Source organism: Acipenser ruthenus, chromosome 19, assembly GCF_902713425.1.
Source record: "Acipenser ruthenus chromosome 19, fAciRut3.2 maternal haplotype, whole genome shotgun sequence".
NCBI lineage: Eukaryota > Metazoa > Chordata > Actinopteri > Acipenseriformes > Acipenseridae > Acipenser > Acipenser ruthenus.
Window position 1 is genome coordinate 9,586,257 of NC_081207.1, and position 21,247 is coordinate 9,607,503.

The 21,247-nt window shown below is 36.9% G+C and overlaps 1 protein-coding gene across 2 annotated transcripts in view; it reads left to right on the forward strand.

The window, feature by feature from the left end:
- Window positions 1-21,247, forward strand: part of LOC117424388 (protein outspread-like) — an 88,269-nt gene that overhangs the window by 56,383 nt on the left and 10,639 nt on the right. For both annotated transcript variants that reach the window (XM_058992460.1, XM_058992459.1), the window contains exons 10-18: window positions 3,861-3,917; window positions 4,946-5,014; window positions 5,140-5,229; window positions 5,549-5,658; window positions 6,105-6,612; window positions 7,074-7,211; window positions 9,579-12,437; window positions 16,263-16,410; window positions 20,009-20,126. In XM_058992460.1, coding sequence (XP_058848443.1) covers window positions 3,861-3,917; window positions 4,946-5,014; window positions 5,140-5,229; window positions 5,549-5,658; window positions 6,105-6,612; window positions 7,074-7,211; window positions 9,579-12,437; window positions 16,263-16,410; window positions 20,009-20,126 — 4,097 coding nt within the window. The remainder of the gene's footprint in view (window positions 1-3,860; window positions 3,918-4,945; window positions 5,015-5,139; window positions 5,230-5,548; window positions 5,659-6,104; window positions 6,613-7,073; window positions 7,212-9,578; window positions 12,438-16,262; window positions 16,411-20,008; window positions 20,127-21,247) is intronic.

Here is a 21,247-nt window from a genome sequence, read left to right on the forward strand (position 1 = left end):
ACCTTTTTGTTCCTTAGCCACTCCAGTGTAGCTTTGGTTGTGTGCTTTGGGTCGTTGTCATGCTGAAAGGTGAACTTCCGTCCCAGTTTCAGCTTTCTTGAAGAGGGCAGCAGGTTTTCCTCAAGGACTTCTCTGTACTTTACTCCATTCAGTCCCTGCCGATGAGAAACATCCCCATAACATGATGCTGCCACCACCATTCTTCACAGTAGGGATGTTGTTCTTTGGGTGATGGGCTGTGTTGGGTTTGCGCCAAACATAACGCTTTGCATTTAGGCCAAAAAGTCCTACCATACAGGCCAGATTTGTGGAGTGCTTGGGATATTGTTGTCACATGCACACTTTGATCCGTTTTGGCTATAAAAGCCTGTAGCTCTTGCAAATGTGCCATTCGCCTCTTGGTAGCCTCTCTGATCAGTCTCCTTCTTGCTCGGTCATCCAGTTTGGAGGGATGGCCTGATCTAGGCAGGGTCTTGGTGGTGCCATAAACCTTCCACTTCTTAATAATCGTCTTGACCGTGCTCCAAGGGATATTCAAGGCCTTTGATATTTTTTAATACCCATTTTTTTATACCCAAAGGGTGAAAATTTTGAAAGGGGGTGTAGACTTTCTATAGGCACTGTATATGAAGATAATGTTCCAATGTGTTCTGGTTTAAATTCCAAAGGGGATATATATTAGTTTTATACCACAGATGAAGAATGACCAAATAACTAGGGAACTGGTCCAACACTGCAGCAGCTGATAAGAACAATGAAATTACATTGAAGTGGACAGAAGACAAAGCCACTTTGTGGCTTGGAACTGGTTTCAGGAAACTAGGTTTCAGACCACTACATGGCACACCAGGGGAAACTTGGGGTTTGATACAGCAAAGTTGCCTCATACTAGGTCTCCTGGAACCAGGTTTCAAGCCACTGTTCCTGAAAAAGGGACGTGTAGTGTTCCTTCCACTTTTACAATTCAAACAGAAACAGCAACGTGGCAGAAATTAAGAAGACTTCTAGCTTATATTATAATGGCAAAACCACAATTTATCCACAATGTCAAGTACTCTGGTAGTTCTCATATACAGTGGCTCTCAAAAATATTCATCCCCTTTGGACTTTTCCACATTTTATTGTGTTACAACATCAATCAAAATGGATTTAATTAGGAGTTTTTGCCACTAATCAACACAAAAAAAGTCCATAATGTCGAAGTGAAAAATAAAATCTACAAATTGTTCTAAATTAATTACAAATATAAAACAGAAAATAATTGATTAAGTATTCACCCCCTTTGCTATGACACACCTAAATAAGCTCTGGTGCAACCAATTGTCTTTAGAAGTCACATAATTAGTTGAATGGAGTCCACCTGTGTGCAATTAAGGTGTTTCACATGATTTCAGATTAAATACACCTGTCTCTGGGAGGTCCCACAGTTGGTTAGTACATTTCCTAACAAAAACTACATCATGAAGACGAAGGAACATTCAAAGCAAATCCGGAATAAGGTTCTTCAAAAGCACCAATCAGGGGTAGGGTATAAGAACATTTCCAAGGCATTGAATATCCCCCGGAGCACAATAAAGTCCATTATTAAGAAATGGAGAGAATATGGCACAACTGTGAATCTGTCTAGAACAGGCCGGGCGAGGGCACTAGTCAGGGAGGCCTCCAAGAGGCCTATGGCAACTCTAAAGGAGTTACAGTCTTCCACGGCTGAGCTGGGAGACACTGTGCATACGGCAACAATAGCCCGGGTGCTTCACAAAACTGGCCTTTATGGGAGAGTGGCAAAAAGAAAGCCATTGTTGAAAAAAAACTTACATCAAATATCTGCTAGAGTTTGCCAGAAGGCATGTGGGAGACTCTGAGACCAAGTGGAAGAAGATTCTATGGTCTGATGAGACCAAAATAGAGCTTTTTGGCCTCAACGCTAAGCGCTATGTTTGGCGCAAGCCAGACACCGCACATCATCCTGAGAACACCATCCCTACCGTGAAGCATGGTGGTGGCAGCATCATGCTATGGGGATGCTTCTCTGTGTCAGGGCCTGGAAAGCTTGTGAAGATAGAGGGCAAAATGGATGCAGCAAAGTACAGAGAAATCCTGGAGTAAAACCTGCTGAAGTCTGCAAGAGACCTGGGACTTGGGAGAAGATTCATCTTCCAGCAGGACAATGACCCCATACATACAGCCAAAGCCACACTGGAGTGGCTTAAAAACAAAAAGGTCAATGTCCTGGAGTGGTCCAGCCAAAGCATGGACCTCAATCCAATTGAGAATATGTGGAAAGAGTTGAAAATTGCTGTTCACCAAAGGTCCCCATCCAACTTGACGGAGCTTGAGCAATTTTGCAAAGAAGAATGGGCAAAAATTGCAGTGTCCAGATGTGCAAAGCTGGTAGAGACTTATCTAAATAGACTCATGGCTGAAATTGCTGCCAAAGGTGCCTCTACCAAATATTGACTCAAGGGGGTGAATACTTATGCAATCAATTACTTTCTGTTTTGTATTTGTAATTAATTTAGAACAATTTGTAGATTTTATTTTTCACTTTGACATTATGGACTTTTTTTGTGTTGATCAGTGGCAAAAACTCCTAATTAAATCCATTTTGATTCCATGTTGTAACACAATAAAATGTGGAAACGAACTCCTCTGTTTGTATCCTGGGACACTATCACCCTTCATGTAAATGTGCTTTATTTTGCTCTTATCTGCCCTCTATTTTACTGCATTTAATCCTGTACTTCAGAATACTGTAATCTGCCACGTGTTTAACCTGTAGTACTTTGTATTGACTCATATCCTGATGTAACTATCACTGTTATCTGCTGTATTATTGAATTGTGGTTTGTCACACTTGTACTTTGCTTGAACAAAAGTTACTGTATTTCTTGCTCTTATTGTATTACTTGTATTGTAACACTTGAAATGTATTTGCTTACGATTGTAAGTTGCCCTGGATAAGGGCGTCTGCTAAGAAATAAATAATAATAATAAAAGTCCAAGGGGGGTGAATACTTTTGAGAGCCACTGTATGTTATACATTTAATATTGAGTAGAATCAAAGTTAGTTAAGCCTTGAAATTCAATGTAAGTTTTATTGCCTACCTGAAAAGACCACACCATTTAAAAAGCTTTTTAAATCGTGCTACACTATGCCAATTTATGGTTCCCAGGCCAGTATATTTTGTTTGAGGTTGTTTGTTATTTATTGATGTATTTTATCCTGAATAAAACCTTTTAAAATGATGTAATCTTATAATCCCAAGTAGCCTGGGAGACAACAATACTGAATTTGGTTGCCAAGACATGTGTATGCTGGTAATTAGCAGGACAAGTCGGTTTTGAACACAGATGTTCACTATGTAACTCCTGTTGTCATACACAGGTTGTATACCTCATGCTGGGAGACTGTAAATAAAACCCTGTGTGCAGTCACATTAAATAAATGTTAATATATTGCTGTAATTGGCGGCATATGAAGCCTGTAAAAGTCTACTGTAGTACATTGGTTTAATATATGCAGTAATACAGATAACAAAAGGCATGCTACATTGTTACATCCAGCTGGATGCTTTGATTGAATGCTTGTGTGATGGTTCCGATTCTTCATAAAAATGTAAAAAAAAAAAAAAAAAAAAAATTAAAAAAAAACCTCTTTTTTAAAAGTCTGCTTATGAATTGAAAAAAAAAAGGTTGGAACATTTTCACAGATTAATTCAAACTGTTAAAAGCTTAAACGGGGACCTATATTTCATAACCAAATGAGACAACTAATAAATGATATAATTTATTCAGATTCAAAATCCACCCTGAAGCAGAACACCTGCAATCTTTCATGTAATGCCTTACTCTTTTTACAGCCAGATTTATTGAACTTCAAGAAAGGTTGGATGGTTAAATTGGATGAGCAGGGACAGGTAAGTTATTTTGATTTTCAATCTCTAAAATTCTTTATTATAGTACTTCTCCCATTGCTATATTATGCATCTACCATGGTTTACTATGATTATTAATATGCTTTATGATACCTCTCTGGGCATTACACTTTGCTATGCTTATTACTATGCTTGTTACTACTTTTTAAATCCCTTCTGTTCCTGTGCGTAGTGCTTTTTTCCACATGGCAGGGCACCCGTCTACTAGAATGGTTTGAGGAGCATGACAGAGATGAACATCTGACATGTCCTCCACAATATTTTGACTCCATCTCTTTTAAAATGTAAAATGACTGTTATTTACAGGCATCAAAGAAAAGATGTGAGAGTCGCTCATCAACGTGAGAAACTGTAAGATACACATGGCGTCATATCTTTAAAGCAAAAGGATTTTCTTTGATACTTGTGGACATTGGGTGATGAAAGCATGACACATGGTCTTTCACTGTGACCTTTATTTAGAACTAACGAAGGACAGTCGACATTGGAAGAAAATGTTCCTTAATGCACGAAAGACAACATGGTTTTTCTACATTAGTTAAGCTATTCCATATAAGTGATTGAAGGAAGTTGCTTACTATTTTCACATTACAAATAGATTTTTGTGTGCTGTGAACTAAACCTGAACAAGAATTGCATGAATAAGAACAAACCGGTACATATGTTTTCAAATTTGACTTAAGGGGCCACTAACAGGTATCTCTCTTATTCTTATATGGAGCAATACGGCTAATGGCTAGGCACTCGCCTTTGACTGAAAATTAGCACTAAAAAGGAAATGTTTTTAAACTCATTATTTTCTTAGCAGTGCTGTCTGGCTTATACTAGGACTTACGAGTGTTTCTATTAACTCAAGTTTCTTTTTATTTTTGATTTAATATACTCTTGCTTGCATACAGTTTTTAAAATGTTTGTGTAAAATCCCAGTCATCAAACTATAGTATTTTTATATTAAAATATTCAGACAAATATAAATGTGCCATTTCTGCTTATTTGTGTTTCTTTTCAAGTGGAAGAAATACTGGTTCGTTCTTACTGACCACAGTCTACGATACTATAAGGATTCAATTGCTGAGGAGGTGAGTTGTGTTTTTAATAAGATATACAAATTGTTTTGCCTAATTTTCTAATAATATTGTATTTGTTTGCGGTTTAATAGTAATTGCCTTTAACAGCCTGTTAATAATTCAGTTTTCTTTTTCAGGCTTCAGACCTGGATGGTGAAATTGATTTAACTGCGTGCTACAATGTCACTGAATACCAGGTTCAAAGAAACTATGGTTTTCAAATTCATGTAAGTCAGTCCGATTGAATGACTACTCTCTGGGGTATATCTAAATACCACCATTGTTTATATTGTGTATGACGGTTATTAAAAGGAAACATATAACAATGTATGGTCTCTGGAGTGTAATTTAGTCTGTAAAACGATTTAAATCACTTGAGAGGGTCCCATTTTAAAAATGTTGACAATGACAGGGGGTCAAACATCCTGTATGATGCTCTCTCAGAAAATTTTAGGATTTTACATCGGTATAAACTCTTTAGTTGTTGCAAGTCTTTTCTAAGAACAGTTAACTTCTAGCATCATCAGAAGGTCTCCTTCTTTTCAGACGCATGAAGACGTGTACACGTTGTCTGCCATGACTGCCGGAATACGACGGAATTGGATCCAAGCTGTGATGAAAAATGTCCGCCCCTCAACTGCTCCTGATGTTGCTAGGTGATCATAAACAGTATTGCTGTTGAAAAAATATAACGCTGTATGTTTTTTTTTAATGTTGTTGATCAAATGAGGTGACACTGGTGTTTTGAATAATATATTATAAACTTGCTGTGCAATTTTTCCAAAAGTGGTGTCTTGAATATTGCCACAAAATTTGAAACATATAAAACGTTTTTATTTTATTATTTGTAGTTATTATTTTTTTAGGTTTAACAACTTTAGTAAAATTGTTCAGGCGGTGGCTGGCCAAGTTGGGTCCTCCTCTCAAGGGATCAGTTGCTTAGTAACATTCTTTGAACGCAGGTCTCTTAATTGATCGTCCATCAGTAATGAATCGGTCAGGAGAGCTTGGCATTTTAATTTGTCAATATAACTGTTAAACTGCTAAAGTGTGACATGCTAAATAGTCTTTTTTTTTTCTTTTTTTTTTTTCCCATTACTAGCCTGCCAGATGATCATGGTTCATCCACCCCCTTGGACGCGCTGTTGAAACCAGATGTGACCCAGGACTCGCCATCTTCTGGAGCTTCATCTGTAGAGCGAGAAGCCGGGCAGAAGAAGAGCCGCATCCGCGATAGGAGGAGAGAAGGGCGATCTAAAACTTTCGATTGGGCTGGGTTCCGGCCAATCGCCCAGGCATTAGCGCAGCAGCGAGCTTCCGAGACTGAGGCTTTTCAGGGCGACCTCATGGACTCTGACCGGACGAAGCGGCGCGAGGAACGCAGGAAAAGATACGAAATGACATCCAACGCACCCGAGGCTAACAAGACGGACTTTGAAAATTGTAGCTCCTCACTGGATAGACAGAAAGTACAAGAGGAAATTGAACGGCACTGGCAGCAGGTTGAAAAGACCCCGATTAGAGAAGAACGCCACGTTCTTTTAGCAACATCGTTTCAATCAAAAGAGACAGCAGAACTGGAACGGCTATTGGAAAGTCATAAGATAGGGGTGAGTATCTCAAAAAACTCTTTACTGCTAAATGTGTAACTGAACAGGCTGTATGGTTTAGAGAAAAACACTTAGTGTTGTACGTTTGTTTTTTTGTCAGCAGATTAAAAAATATATTTGTATTCATAGTCAGAGGAGCGCAGGTTAGCATCCTGCCTGTGCAAAGTAGCTGATCTTTACTGGGGATTCCACCGGGAGCATCGCATTGGCTCTGGTGCTCCTGCGGGTTAGGGAGACAAAACACTGCTGAGACTTTCACCTTATCCTGCTCTAGCATTTGGTTTATGAATGTGCTTGAAAAGGAAAACCATTGAAGCAAAATGTGTCCATTGAAAGATTTGCTATTTTAAGTAAGATACAGATTTAATGTCTGAAGGCAGTTTGACTTTAGTGGCGATAGTTTTATGACCATAGGTTTCATAAGAATTGTCTGCTCCATTATTTTTTTTAATGATTTTTAGATAGAAGAGCTAAAAGGGCAGTTGGAAAGTTGTCATCAGCAGCTAGCAGATTCGAACCAGCGTAAAATGCATCTGGAGGCCCAGCTGAGAACCGCTTTGGAACGTGAGCAGCAAGTCCTCTCGGGGTACATCTCACCGGTAAGTCAACCTCACAGGAAACTCAAACCTAGAAACAGGACTTCCTTCCTTTAAACTGTCTTTGCATGTCGTATTTATAAACTGACAACTTACCAAAACCAGCTTGCATGGACAGCTGCATGAGGACAGACAAGAAGCAGAATCATTCCATTTGCTTCTACTTGTTCATTTTCTTCGCTGTCTTTTGTAAAGTCTGCAACTAGAAAATAAATCTAAAGTATTTGTATGCAAGCGCCTATACTATTTAGATGCTGCATACAGTTACGTATTAACATTTAAACAAGTTCTAGTTTAATATGGTTACTCTTAACGCTTTATAGCTGAAAAGCATGTTTTTCAATGTTGGAGTTGCTGTCACATGTACAAGACAGCAGTTTATAAATGTGTGGTGTACAATGTGTAACATGTTTTTCCTCTGTCAATGCCAGCATGCTGATAAAACTGTTCATGTTTTATTAACAACTAGACATTCATACGTATAATATCATTTATTTTCCATTTTCTAAATATGCATTTACCGGTAGTTTTAATTTCATGAACTTTAGAACTGCCCATACTGTTCAGAACAAATATAACCAAATGTTGTGGTCAAGTTTTCTGTATATTTCGAAGAAAATCACACTTGTATACCAGTTTTTCCATTGTGTATTAGTCGCGTCAAGATAGATTTCACATACCAGAAAGCTGCAGTATTTGTATCTTTGGAATAGTCATAAAATACAACTGTTAGTTCCCTTATTAGGGATTGTAGATGTTTTGGTTTTCTAAAGGTTGTCAGAATGATTAAAAGGAATACATGTTTATAGCAAATGCTTTATCTCTAAATTAGGTTTGCGATAGTAAAACCTATGTTTTTAAATTCCTTTAGCTAATACTGATTTTATTTATTTATTTTTATAAATGACAGCAGTTTTCATAGATCATATATATATATATATATATATATATATATATATATATATATATATATATATATATATATATATATATATATATATATACTGTATATATATGAGGTATTTTGCTGTTTTTGTTAGAAATTAACATTGAATCCTTAAAGAATGTTCAAATGCAGGTTTCTGGTGCAAATTCCATTTTTATAAATTTAAGACTTTTGCAACACTTCTCAATATGACATAACCACAAAGCAGTAATATTCATGGGTAACTATTTGTGCATGGTTTCTTTCATGGTTATTTTTTTTATTAAATGACAATACACTTTTTATGAGTTCATATTTTCCAGGTTTCTTTTGGTATTGCTGGTATTTTTGAACATAATTGCAACCGAAAGCAAGTGAATTATATTTGTAAGTAAAAACAATGGTCAAACATGTTGTTACAAGACTTATCTACGTACAAAGACATTGAAAAGATTATCTTCCTGTGATAATTAAGTAATATAAAACGTTTTGTATGAAAATACGCAGAGATATTTTTAGTTTGCTTCTACCCTGGGAAATATTGATGTAAGAAAAGCCATATTGAATATTATTCAGCTGAACATGGTGATTTTGCTTATTCTTGTATTTAGTTCTGTATAAGTAAGCCCCAGTAACCTCTATTGACAGTAGTATGCTTCCAATCACAATTACTGAATACTAATTTTGCATTACTTACTCCATAAAAAAACTCTAACCTGTTTATATGCATGTTCTGTTATGATTTACTAACTACAGTCCATTCAGTCTTTTTTTTTGTTTTCCAATACTTTTCAATTTTGTCTTCCAGCAGAGAAATGGAAAACTTTATTTGGTCACACTTTATTTTAAGGGCCACTTTTTTATATATATATTAACTGTGAGCAAATGTTGTTAATTTTGAGCTAAGGGTTATACATTAAGGTCTTTATAAACTAATGTAATGGGCAGAGTTGTGTGATGCACTGCCGTTATGGATTCTGTTCCCTGTCGGTGAGATGAGGTTAAAAGCTCTCTAACCACGAATGTAGACCAGCCTGGCTCTTCTGCATTGTGGTTAAGACGCCCGCTAATAAAAACCTGATTTAATTTGCATTACTACAGTAACAATTTGAACCAATTTCAAATGGATGAGTTGATAATCCATAAGGCTCTGATGTTTGCAGTCTTAGCTGGCCTATTATATATTAACTAACATTGAACAGAACATGTTTATTAGCTGGTTGTTAATAGTTAATAGGCGGGAATGCAGGACCCTTAAAATAAAGCGTGACCCTCCTTTTTCAACAAAGTTCTACTTTTTTATTTTATTGTCGAGAATATTACAAAAATAAAAGTTTTAATAGTTATGCAATTTTTCCAAAATAAGAAGCAAAAATGAGGCTACGATTTAATAAACTTTTTACTCGTGCTGAATGTTAACCACTGTCTGGCCCCCCTTTTCTAAGCTGGAGTCCACTTTGGGTCATGAGGCAGAACTCGAGACCCAGAAGCAGAGGCAGGAACTGCTCAGTTCTCAAGCCCAGAGCCTTACAAAGAAGTACCAAGAAACTAAAGAGCTCCTACAGCAGCAAGAAATCAAAAAGCGCAGCCTGCAAGCTCAGCTGGGCCTCTCCCTTTCAGAGACACCTGGGAAAGAACTATCCCCAACTGAAGATGAGAAGCCCTTGCTGGAGGAAACAAGCAAGGACAGGGTCGAGGAGTTGTCACGAAACACTAATGCATTGACCATAGTGCTGCAGGATAGCACAGACACGCTGAAGGAAATTGAGGGTCTCCTAATGGGAAATCCTGTGTCTCTAAAGCACCTTGTGAGATTATTATACAGTATAGCCCTGGTGCATTCAGAAGATACTAAAAAGCCAATTTTAGAATCCAAGCCAGAGATTGCTGGAAAGTGCTGTCATAAACTCTATGACCTCTTAAAGCAACAGCACAGAGATGAAAACGAGTCTCTAAAGCACCACCTTATGAAAGCCGAGGAAAGGGTTAAGGAATGTGAAGCTCGTCTGGAGGGGGTGCTGGGTAGGGAGCAGAAGCAAAAGTTAGATTCTTTAAAGAGTTGCGCAGCTCTGAGACAGATGGAAGAGCATGTGGAGCTGAGCGAGGTGACAGTAAAGAGGCAAGCCCAAGATATTGAAATGTTAACCAACAATAACAAAGTCCTGCATCAGCGCTACCAGGAAATAATGAACCAGCTTACAGAAGCGGATAGGGAAATAGAAAGACTCAAGTTAGAGTTGTTGAATGGCCAAGGCGGGCAGCAGCATCTGCAGGTTGTTGAAGAGCTCAACAAGACCAAAGCTAGGCTGGCAGAAAAAGGGGCAGACAAAGAGGTTTATGAGAAAGAATTGAATAAGAAATCTCAAAAGTTACAAGAAGCCGTAATTAGGTTAGAGGTGCTGGGCAGCAGCTTGAAAGAGACTGAAAGGAAGTTACAGCTGAGGGAAGCAACTCTGCAAGGTCTGGGGTTCCAGATGTCTGCAGAAGACGACACTCAGTTGCTTCTGGAAGAGAAAGAACAGCTTTTTCTGCAGTTGGATGTTGCTCAGGAAAAGCTGTCAGAACAGGAGAAGCAGCTTAAATCCGCAGAGCAGTCTTACAGGGAACTTCAGTGCCAATACAGAGAACTAATGTTAAAAAACAAAGAATGTGAAACGTTCTATGGCCAAAAGCTGTTGGAGGCCCAAAATATAATGAAAAAGCTTCAGGGAGAGATTGCCGGAGTGAGTGTAGAGGGAGGACATGGTTCTGAAATAAAGCAAGAAATTTCAGATGAAGAGAGGGTCAAGCAAGTCATTGAAAAGATTAAACTTGAGTCGACAGCACTTAGTAAAGTAGCAGAGGTTTTAGGTAAGGCAGATTTTAAAATAGAAAAAGCACTGGATGCATTTACAAGTCCTGTTAAGGGTATTGGGTCCACAGTAGATTCTTCAGTAGAAGAGAGCCCTGAAATGTCACTTCTCAAGAAGATATTACTGGAAGGGGAGTTCTGGGTGAATATGTCAAATGTTTCTGATACCAGCTCTTCAGAGTTGAAAGAGAATGAGCTGAACAGTTACTTGAGTAAAGCATCAGATAGTGCGTTAGTGAAAAATAAAATGTTATTTTTAGCCCACAGGCTTTTCCATCTGTCTAATGCACGCCAGCCTCAGCTAGAGCTTGTTAAAAATCCTGATGGAGCTATTGAAGAAATTGTGAAGGATCAAACAGAGGCTCAGAGGATGTTAAAGTTTAAAGTCATTGAGGATGTTCAAAGAGAAGTGAGCACAGAAGGTAAAAATGAGGAGGTTGTTTCTTCTTTGTACAGTTGGCTCGATCATGAAACAGATCACCAAGTTAGGACAGAACTTGTACAGAATCTGCAGAAGAAAGTTTGCCTGCTAAATCAAATTGTATCTAGCATACAGGCTTCTGCAAACAACGAGCTGATGTCTTTGTCTTTAAAGCTTTTCGATAGTTTGGACAGCAAAAAAGACTCAAATGGACCATGGCTATCCATTTTGCAGGATGCAGTAACACAGGCCCAACTGTTGTACATCACCTGCAGGTTAGACACTAAGCATAAAAAAGAGCTTGCAAAGTTAAAAGAGGACCAATCTGAGCAGAAAGCAACTGAAACAGACCGTAAACAGTGTGCCGATTTAAAAATGCAAAACAAAGAATACAAGGCAGTGTTAGAGACCGTGAAAGACGAGGTAGCAGGGCTGGTAAGCTCAAAAGGTGAGGAGAATGTAATGATGACTCATATTCACATTGAGGGAGAGCCCATTGATTCTCTGGATAAGGCAATAGAAATTCAAGACATGGCGGCCAAGCACAAGAAGGAACTCAGAGAAGTCAAGGACGCCTACGAACTTGAGGCTGAGAAACTGAGGAAAGAGATAGCGAAGGCAGAAGAAATCCTGAAATTAAAATCAGAGGAGAACGTTAAGGAAATCGACTCCCTTACCGTCTGTATGGAAAACCTGACGAAGAAGCAAAAGGTGGAAATAATAAGACAGCAGGAAGAATACGCAGCAGAAAGGAAGAACCTGGAAGCAAGACACACAAGGGAAATCGAGAAGCTACAAAATGAATTGGTTGAGCAGGCCAAGCTAGGACTTCCTGAGGGAGACCTGCTCATTGGAGAAGAAGGAACTACCGCTAAAGATAATGAGACACATTCCACTTCACGGCTCAAAGAAAAGATTCATGAGCTGGAATCTCAGATTAGTACCATGAGAGACGAAATGAAGCAACGTGAACGTGAAGGAGACTTATCGTCTATTCAGCAGAAATATGAAAAAGACCTGGAAAACCTGAAGGTGGCCGTGTTATTATTTCTCCTTTCTACATGTCCCCATAGTGTTGCATGGCGTTAACCCGTTTTATGCATGTGTTTTGTAGTCTCCTGATGTGTTCGATGTGTACTGAGGAACCCATTTCTTCTCTATTCTATGAAGAAGCTTTTTTCCCCTTCTTCGATGTCTGCAGCACTTAAACATCTATTGTGGAAAATAGATGGATGAATAGCAAGATTAATATTACAGTGGTTGGAGTTTAAAAAAATAGAATAACCATGAATTTCCCCTGGTGGGAACCTCAATTTCCTATAAAGATCTCAAAGGTTAAATGTATTTTAATTAAAAAAATGGTATCAAGTACAATACTAAAGAAATCTGTGTTTGCAAGCCGTACTTTCAGTTAGTCTTGCATTTCCTTGGTCTTTTCACCTGGAGAGTGAAATTGTCCTTAACCCTTCACACCTTTCCTGTTACTAACCAACCAGCTGATTCCCTTTTTGACTGACATGCTTTCAGCCAGTAACATGCTTTGACCCAAAAAACACTACAGAATGACCTAGGAAGTGAAACAGTAACAGACTACCTGAAATTAAGACAAGCAAACTGAGAACTGTCTTTAATCTAGTGTAGTATCAGATATTTTAAAATGAAAATCAAAGGTGCTACAACACGTGTTTCTTTCAAAGCTGCACATTTTATTACACTGCTGTAATTAATTGTAATACATAAAATCTGATTTTAAAACAGTAACATATTCTTTATATCTAAAAATACATATAAAGAATAAATCACACAATTTATTTTGTAGTATAGTTTTGATCATAATACTGTATGTTACTGACAATTTGTAGACTCCATCATTATAACTGAAATGGGTTCCACAGGAAGTTGTTTGCTTTGTAGCCTTTTGTTAACCTGTTTTTCCCTTGGCTATATTGACACTTTGAAAGCATATACAGTCGAGCCCTAATGAATTAACATCACTTTGGTAGAACTAGATTTCTGTGTTATATATTTGGTAAACATAATTCAAATGACAATCTACATTTAGGAAAAATGGATACAGAGCAAATCATGGTCATTCTAGCTGTGATGTTACTGGGGTCTACTGTACATCTTTTGTATCTGCACCTTGTACTAAAATAAATGTACCTTTTCCCTTCCTTAGTAATGTGCTTTATGTCGTTAACACATAATTGCACTCCAAACTTGATTAACAGAAACAATATCGTTAAATTATTAAGATTGCTAGAATTTCTGAAGCCTGTAGGCTATAGCTTCCTTAGGTTATGTTTTGAGCAAAAATGGCAAAGAGGTTTTGATGGTCTGGAATTTTAGGATATGGGAAGTTTGTTTTTTTTTTGTTTTTTTTTTAGTTTAGTTTTTTTCACAAAAATCACAAAAGAGCCTCCCAACTGTGCCGTGCTAATTTGACAGCATCATACTTTCTCTTAGTTTCTTACATGCTGTACAAAAATGTTGGTCATTGTTGTAAAAAAAATAAAGTTAAAGTACTTGTAGCTAATAAAATAGTTCCATAAATGTTCTCTACCATGCAAATCAATTTGTTGTATAGGTCTCAGATGTGCAGTTTTGAAAGAAAAGTGTGTTTGCATTTTAAAACATGATATCTCGTACTCCGGTTTAAAGAAATCTCTCTTTGCAGGCTATGCTTTTAGTCTTGCACTTCATAGGTAATTTCAATAGGAAGGTAACAGGCTTTGACCCAGAAGACTACTGGGGTCAAATGACCAAGGAAGTAAAGCAGTAACAGACTTCTTGGAAGGCCAGCCAAGGCAAGTCAAGTAAACTGAGAACTTTAGTGTACTACCAGATGCCTGGGTGGATAGCGACTCGGAGACAGTAACTACAGGTTTTAAGTGCTGGGGTGCGTGTTTATTAAATAAAAATAATAAAACAAAACACAGCTCACAGGAAAATAAAGCTTGGAACAAAACAATCGCGTACCACAAAGTGAACAAACAAAAAGAACCCTCACCCAAGCAGTGCTATCACAGTGAGGTTGCAAACAAACATTCAGGAGCATGTGTCTCTCCCAGGCAGTTCTAAACAATGGCGCTCCTGCCTGTCTTAAATACCATGTGGCCAGGGTTGATTGACAATTAATAATAATAATAATAATTATTATTATATATTTATTTATTTATTTGTTTATTTATTTTAATTTAGTAGTCGCCAATTTAGTTTTTTTGTTGTTTTCTCCCCAATTTGATAGTGTCCAATTATTTTTGTTTAGCTCAGCTCACCGCTACCACCCCCGCACTGACTCGGGAGCAGCGAAGACGAGCACACGCTGTCCTCTGAAGCATGTGCCGTCAGCCGACTGCTTTTTTTCGCACTACAGACTCGCCATGCAGCCACCCATATCTAACAAACACTTTTTATACATATTTACACATTTAATATTTACATATAATATTTACAAACTATACATTTATTTACACATGCAGGGCTTTTGCTCTGCCACAGAGATATATGAAGCTAATGGAAGTTATGTGATTATTGTGTTTGCTGCGATTACTTTAATATTAGGTTGCTTGGGCGTCTGTCATATTGCTGTAGCGCTATTAGGCACCAGCATTCTTTCAGTAAATCTTATTGCTGCTATATAAAAGTTGTAAATAACCATAAAAAAAACTAATTTGAGTAGCAACGTACATTATCACTGTGGCAGCTTTACTGTGATCTGGCCAAGTGGTCTGACTTCGCTGACCACTATACAGTTGCAGGGTGATTTTTATTTATTTATTCCTTAAGGGAAAGTATTATTTATACAAATTCCTAAGTTCGTGTATTTTCTATTTCTTTTGAAGATTTTTTTCAAGAATGTTCATATTATGAAAATTAGACCTAGAATTCTATTGGCCACCCGACATCTAGATTTATGGAGGTGTCAACATCCTTTTTCTGTTCCTGTTGTATTTATTAACTCAGAGTCATATAAATGTGTTTTTAAATTCCTGTTCATTTTAATGTATTTAGAGGTAGTAAAATAGTTATATTGAAAATTATCATAGTTTTCTGAAAAAGTATGCCAATAACACTGTAATTGGTGTCTGGTGTTTGTTTTTAGTGGATGTTTTAGGGCTTATAAAATATACATGTGTCTTTTTTCATATGCAAAAATAAATCTCTTAACAGCAAATTAAACATTAGCTTGATCAGAAACCAAAATTTGGCATAGCACAGTGGGAAGGCCTTCTGTATAGGAGTGTGAGATCAGCAGTGGCATTATTTTATACTCTCATTAGGAGGCTTTCAGGAAACAGACTGGACTTGTTAAAAAAAAGGAAGTCATTTTAGTAATTGGCATGTGTGTTTAATGATCTAAAGGAAGTGTGTTGTATTTTTAGTTCAACTTTAGTTTAAAACACACTTTGATTAGATAGTATAATTTGCCAGTTTCAGAGAAGAAATGTGGATTCAGTTGGATATTTTGTAACTGCTAGATGTACAAATAATTCTCACAAACTAGACTTCAGTTCCTCAATCCCTGTAAATGGGGACAAGACACCCCATAAAATGTTACAAATTATTTATCATGCTGAAATATCTCCTAATGATAATAAGTTGTTCTAATTAAAACAGATCAATCTATGCATTGCCATTAAAGATATGTGAAAGTAAATGTCTTTGATTTAAAAAAAAAATGTAACTTATTTTTTCTTGGAAATATACAGTAGTAGCTTTGTCAACATAAGTTGCAGTATGATACATGAAGTGATGGAAAGTTATCCCTTAAATGTGTTTTAAATTAATACATAGAGATACAGTAGTGCTTCATACCCATTGATCTTGAAAACTAAGTATTTATCATCACTTTAGGCGACGTGTGAGCGTGGGTTTGCTGCTATGGAGGAATCTCATCAGAAAGTTGTCGAGGAACTGCAGAGGAAGCATCAGCGTGAACTGGAGAGACTGCACGAGGAGAAAGAGAGGCTGTTGAATGAGGAGACGGCTGCCACTATTTCTGGTGGGGACTTGAGGAATAACCTTTGTTAAATAGAAAATGAAAACAGAGGGTTATTGGTTTTATCTGTTGCTTCTGGTTCAAGAAACCGTTCTCTACATTGACTGTGCTTGTATGCAAACTCACTCGGGTTCGGGGGAAACTTAGTCAAACCCCAACCCAATTCCAGCTCCAAACTGGTTTACATGAACAATGTATGAAGGATTTGGGAATCGTAATTGATAAACTAGACCTTGAGAACATATTCAATTAGCATTTGCCAAACTTATTTCTAAAATGTACACATAAAATAGATTCAACCCTATTGAAGAGCTCCTAACTGCCCTTAAAGAGTAAGTAGCAGGGTTCTGACAAATATAGCGTTACCCGTCCCCACATGTTGCTACAACTGTTTAAATGACGTACCTGTAATTTTTTCTTTTCATTTTTAACATCCCTGACAACTTTTTACACATACAACTTTAAAGTCTGTTTCAAAGCTCTTTTCAAAATGTCCGCTCTAATGCAGTGGGGTTTGAGATCTGCCCTCTAAATTATTGTAGAAAGAGTGATTATCAAAATAAATGAAACATCTGCACTCCTGATTCATCTCATCACAAGTGCGTAGGAGACCGCATGTCAGAATGAAAAATGGGACAGTCCCGCACACTGTATATTGCCAAATCTCACTTTTTTTCTTTAAAAGAAAATACAAGCTAACATTCGGTCCTAAGACCATAGTCAGAGCACAGCTTGTAGCTGTAGACACATATTAAGAAAGGACACACATGTGTCACAAATTAACAATCACGTAACACAGTTAATTGGCACGTAACCATCTGAAAACTAGTCGTAGGCTTCCAATTATCGCAGTATAAGCACATTACCTTTAAGAGGATATACATGCATTACAAATCAATCGATTAGCTTAATAGATTAATAAGTACATCATTTCCAAAAGGCAAATAGTAAAAAAAAAAAACATATAATTGACAATAAAGGACTAACTTAATGTTAAATTACCAGGAAAATACCTATTTACTAAATATAAGTATAAATACTTATTTGTAAAAATTCAAAAACATTACCACACTGTTGTAAAAGCTATACAGTGCATTACAAGGTAACAGTTAGTCCAATTAGTAACACTTAAAAATAATTGTTACATTCCTACATCCTCTTTTTTTTTTTTGCAGATTTTTCATTCTTAGCCCTTAAATAAGCATTTTGGACAGTTTTCAAAACAATTTTTGCTATATATTTTTAAATACACACTTTGTTATTGTGATTATGATAAACGGAAGTACAGTATTTCAGTGAAACTTAAATAACAACAGTGTGTTTACAATTGTAGCAGTATAATATACATCACAACATAACATCATTTTTTTTATTCCCAATGGTAGCATTATATAAGTATAAATAATATATATTTTTTACAATGGCAGCATTATTAAAACATTATAATACTTGTGCAGGCACATCATTTTTTTTGTGTGGTAGATTTCAAAGCAGACGCACTTCAAACCCTCATCAATGCTCACGTCTTTATCTAGCACACATACATCAGAAAACTTGTGTCACAAATTTTTAATCACGGCATATACAGCATCTTCCCCAGTTTCAGTCATGGGTGTATAGCGCTGAATTATTATCTGTGTACAGTAAATAAATAGGCCGTTTTGACCAGTACCAAACCTGACCAGGCTTCCTTGCAACCGGAAACATCAACAAATAAATAAAGAAATCTCCTTGTTTTATTCTCTGTAGATACACAGGCATCCATTTTTCACTCTCAGCTGTGTGTATACAGATGACCTGGTCTGTCAAGCACAAACTCTGCCTTGGTAATCCAAATTTTTTCTTTTGTAGTTTCCAAATAAGTACAGTACAATGTCGCATATCCAACCCCCTGTGGACTGGGTTATAGGTGGATATGTGAAAAAGTCAGATTTGCGAAAATCTATAGAAAAAGCATTTACACATCCATAAATAGGTTAGTGAACAAAAACAACACTCAAACTGCTTTAAACATGGGGACATTTTTTGCTTTAAAAGTAAGCAAATGTAAACGAGATTAATTAGGCTACAAATGCACAGTGTTGCTATGCGGTTTGCTGTAAGCCATCTCCACGCAAAGCTTTTTTAAAAAAAAAAAAAAAAATACAAAACAAACGGTAAATGTACAGTAACCTGCAACTGACAGCTTCTTTCTTAACTCTTGAAGTCCCTGGTTCTGCTTTCCTAATATTTCTGTCACAGTACTTTGCACTCTTTCTTGATATTGCCAACAGCTGATAAGCAGCTCGGTTTGAATATTGCTTCGGCTATTTTAAACAAACGGCCAGTAAGCATTGCGTTTATGAAGCTTGCTTTGTTTAATTCAAATGCATTTAAAAGCTACAACAACACGCTGCCAATATCTGCAAGCGTGCGCTCCATCATATAAACACATTGCACAAAAAAAAGCTTTCTCGGCTGGTTATTGAAACGTCACTGCTACACACAGCTGACTGACACACGCACACAGCCCTCCTCTCTTAAAGGGGAACGCACCAAAAGGCTGATTGCTATAACGCTTTCTTTCTGTTTCCATCACGAAAGCTGCATTTGCTGCCAATGCCGTTACTCTCGTAGCCTACTTTTAATATTTATTTATTTATTTATTTATTTATTTATTTATTTATTTATTTAGCAGGGCGGTTATGTGACGGTCGGATATGCGACATTCCACTGTACCAACTTTTTGTTGAAAAAGTATCGTTGGATCATTGTCTAGTTTTCTATAGAACTTGCTATGTGTTTCAGATCTATAATTACGTCCTGAACAACAATCGCTCCACCCTTATCAGCTGGCTCAATCACAATCCTTTCATTAATCGTTCATTAATTCTGTTAAAGCACATCTCTCCTCTAAAGACAAATTAGCTTGTACAAAATATGGCCTAGTTTCAAGAGCTTTCATGACATCTTGCTCAACTACTCTACAAAAGGTGCATTAGGTACATTTGGGCTAAAAATAAATTTAAAAAAAAACAAACATAACAAGTACTTTGGCTTTTCTGTTCTGTACCACATCATGGATCATTATTGCAGCATTTTAACTGTTTGACAATGTGGGCAATATTCCTTACACTATCAGTGCACTAGAGCGGATATTTTGAAAAGAGCTTTGAAACATAAAGTTATGTGTAAAAAGTTGTCAGGATGTTAACAAAGAAAAAACATTTTTTACAGGTTATTTAAACAGTTGTAGCAACACATGGGGACATGTAACGCTATATTTTTCGGAACACCGATATAGAAAATGCAAGGCGATGGTAATACACAAGGACTTGTTTTGTTAGCTCTGTGTACTTTCTACTTGGCATAAACTTTCTCGTATGGCAGAGGATAAAACACAAGTAAAAAAAAAAATCAAAACCTAAATCTTAAAACATGTTTTACCAAAAAGCATGCTACAAGCAATCTTAAGGCATAGTTGGTATGAATAATCAAAAGTGATTGATTGAAGATAAGTTTTTCTTTAATTTTAAAGTACAGTCAGAAAAAGGAGAGTGTACTGCATGTGGTCTAGAACAACAGTAGGTTCCACTTTTCAAGCAGCTGTTTTTCATTTCAGCTATTGAAGCAATGAAAAATGCACACCGAGAGGAGCTGGAGAAGGAGCTAGATAAAGTTCGGAAAGCAAACCACGGCACAGAAAATGCAGACATTGAAGAAATCCGCAGGCAGCATGAGTGAGTTTCTTCAATGCAGGCTCTCCTCTCTCTCTCTCTCTCTCTCTCTCTCTCTCCTCTCTCTCTCGCTCTCTCTCTCTCTAGATATAGATATATAAAACAAGGCTCCCCAGTACTCTGTCCCCTCAGTTTCTTCCTTCAATGACACATCTAATGTGAAATTACAAGTGCTGCCCTAAACCTATTGTTCAAACATGTAAAATGTAACATATTCTGATTTTCTTCTAACACAATCAAGAATCATCATGAGCCACAACAATCTGTCTAACCCAGAATGCTATAACCCCATAATACAAGTCTGTAATAATGACAATACCAATGACAGCTAGTGAGCTACAAATGTTATTCTATTCTGAAGACATGCCTTTTTCAAACATGCAAAACGATACAAATTGCGAAATTATGTAAAACAAATTGGATAACTACTTACTGCTCTGAAAGGAGACTACACACTCTCAAGTGTATTTGTTTAGTGATACTGTACTTCAGTAAAATGCACTGAAGCTAAGTGTTATAACTGAGTGTACATTGCAAAACTATAAAAGCTTTTAGACAGTTTATAACCAATAAGCTTTATTGTCATTTTTTATATATAAAATGTCCTTGGAATTTATCAGTGTTTATTTAAAAATATTGGAAAATATACATTTCCAGGTTAATAATGGATAAAAAATCAGCTCATATGCTTCTGTTTGCTATGAATGCTAACAGCTGCCTATTTGCTGCGTAAGCTCGTGAAGTTAACCTGTACTGGACTGTATTGCACTAAACAATGTATAGATCCAGTTTCCCACAGTCTGAACTTAGTCCCAGCAAAGATTTTCCGGTATTATCGGCTTTATCAAATCTGTTTTTCCTGCTTTGATCGCTGTTATAGAAAAGCATAGTTACATAGTGTGCAATGATGTTTTTGTCCTTGTGTGTGGTGACATAACTTTCCAGTAACTTCAGAAGCAAAGTGTTGTGGGTGAGCAATTGCAGCAAGAAAAGAACAACAAAAAAAGGAAAATATCTGTGAAATGTAGAAGAATGAATCAACTAAAGAAGCAGAGTATTTGGCTTGATCACCGATAGATAGGGGTACGTAGGAGATCTGCAAGGCGCGGAACACAACCAGGAAC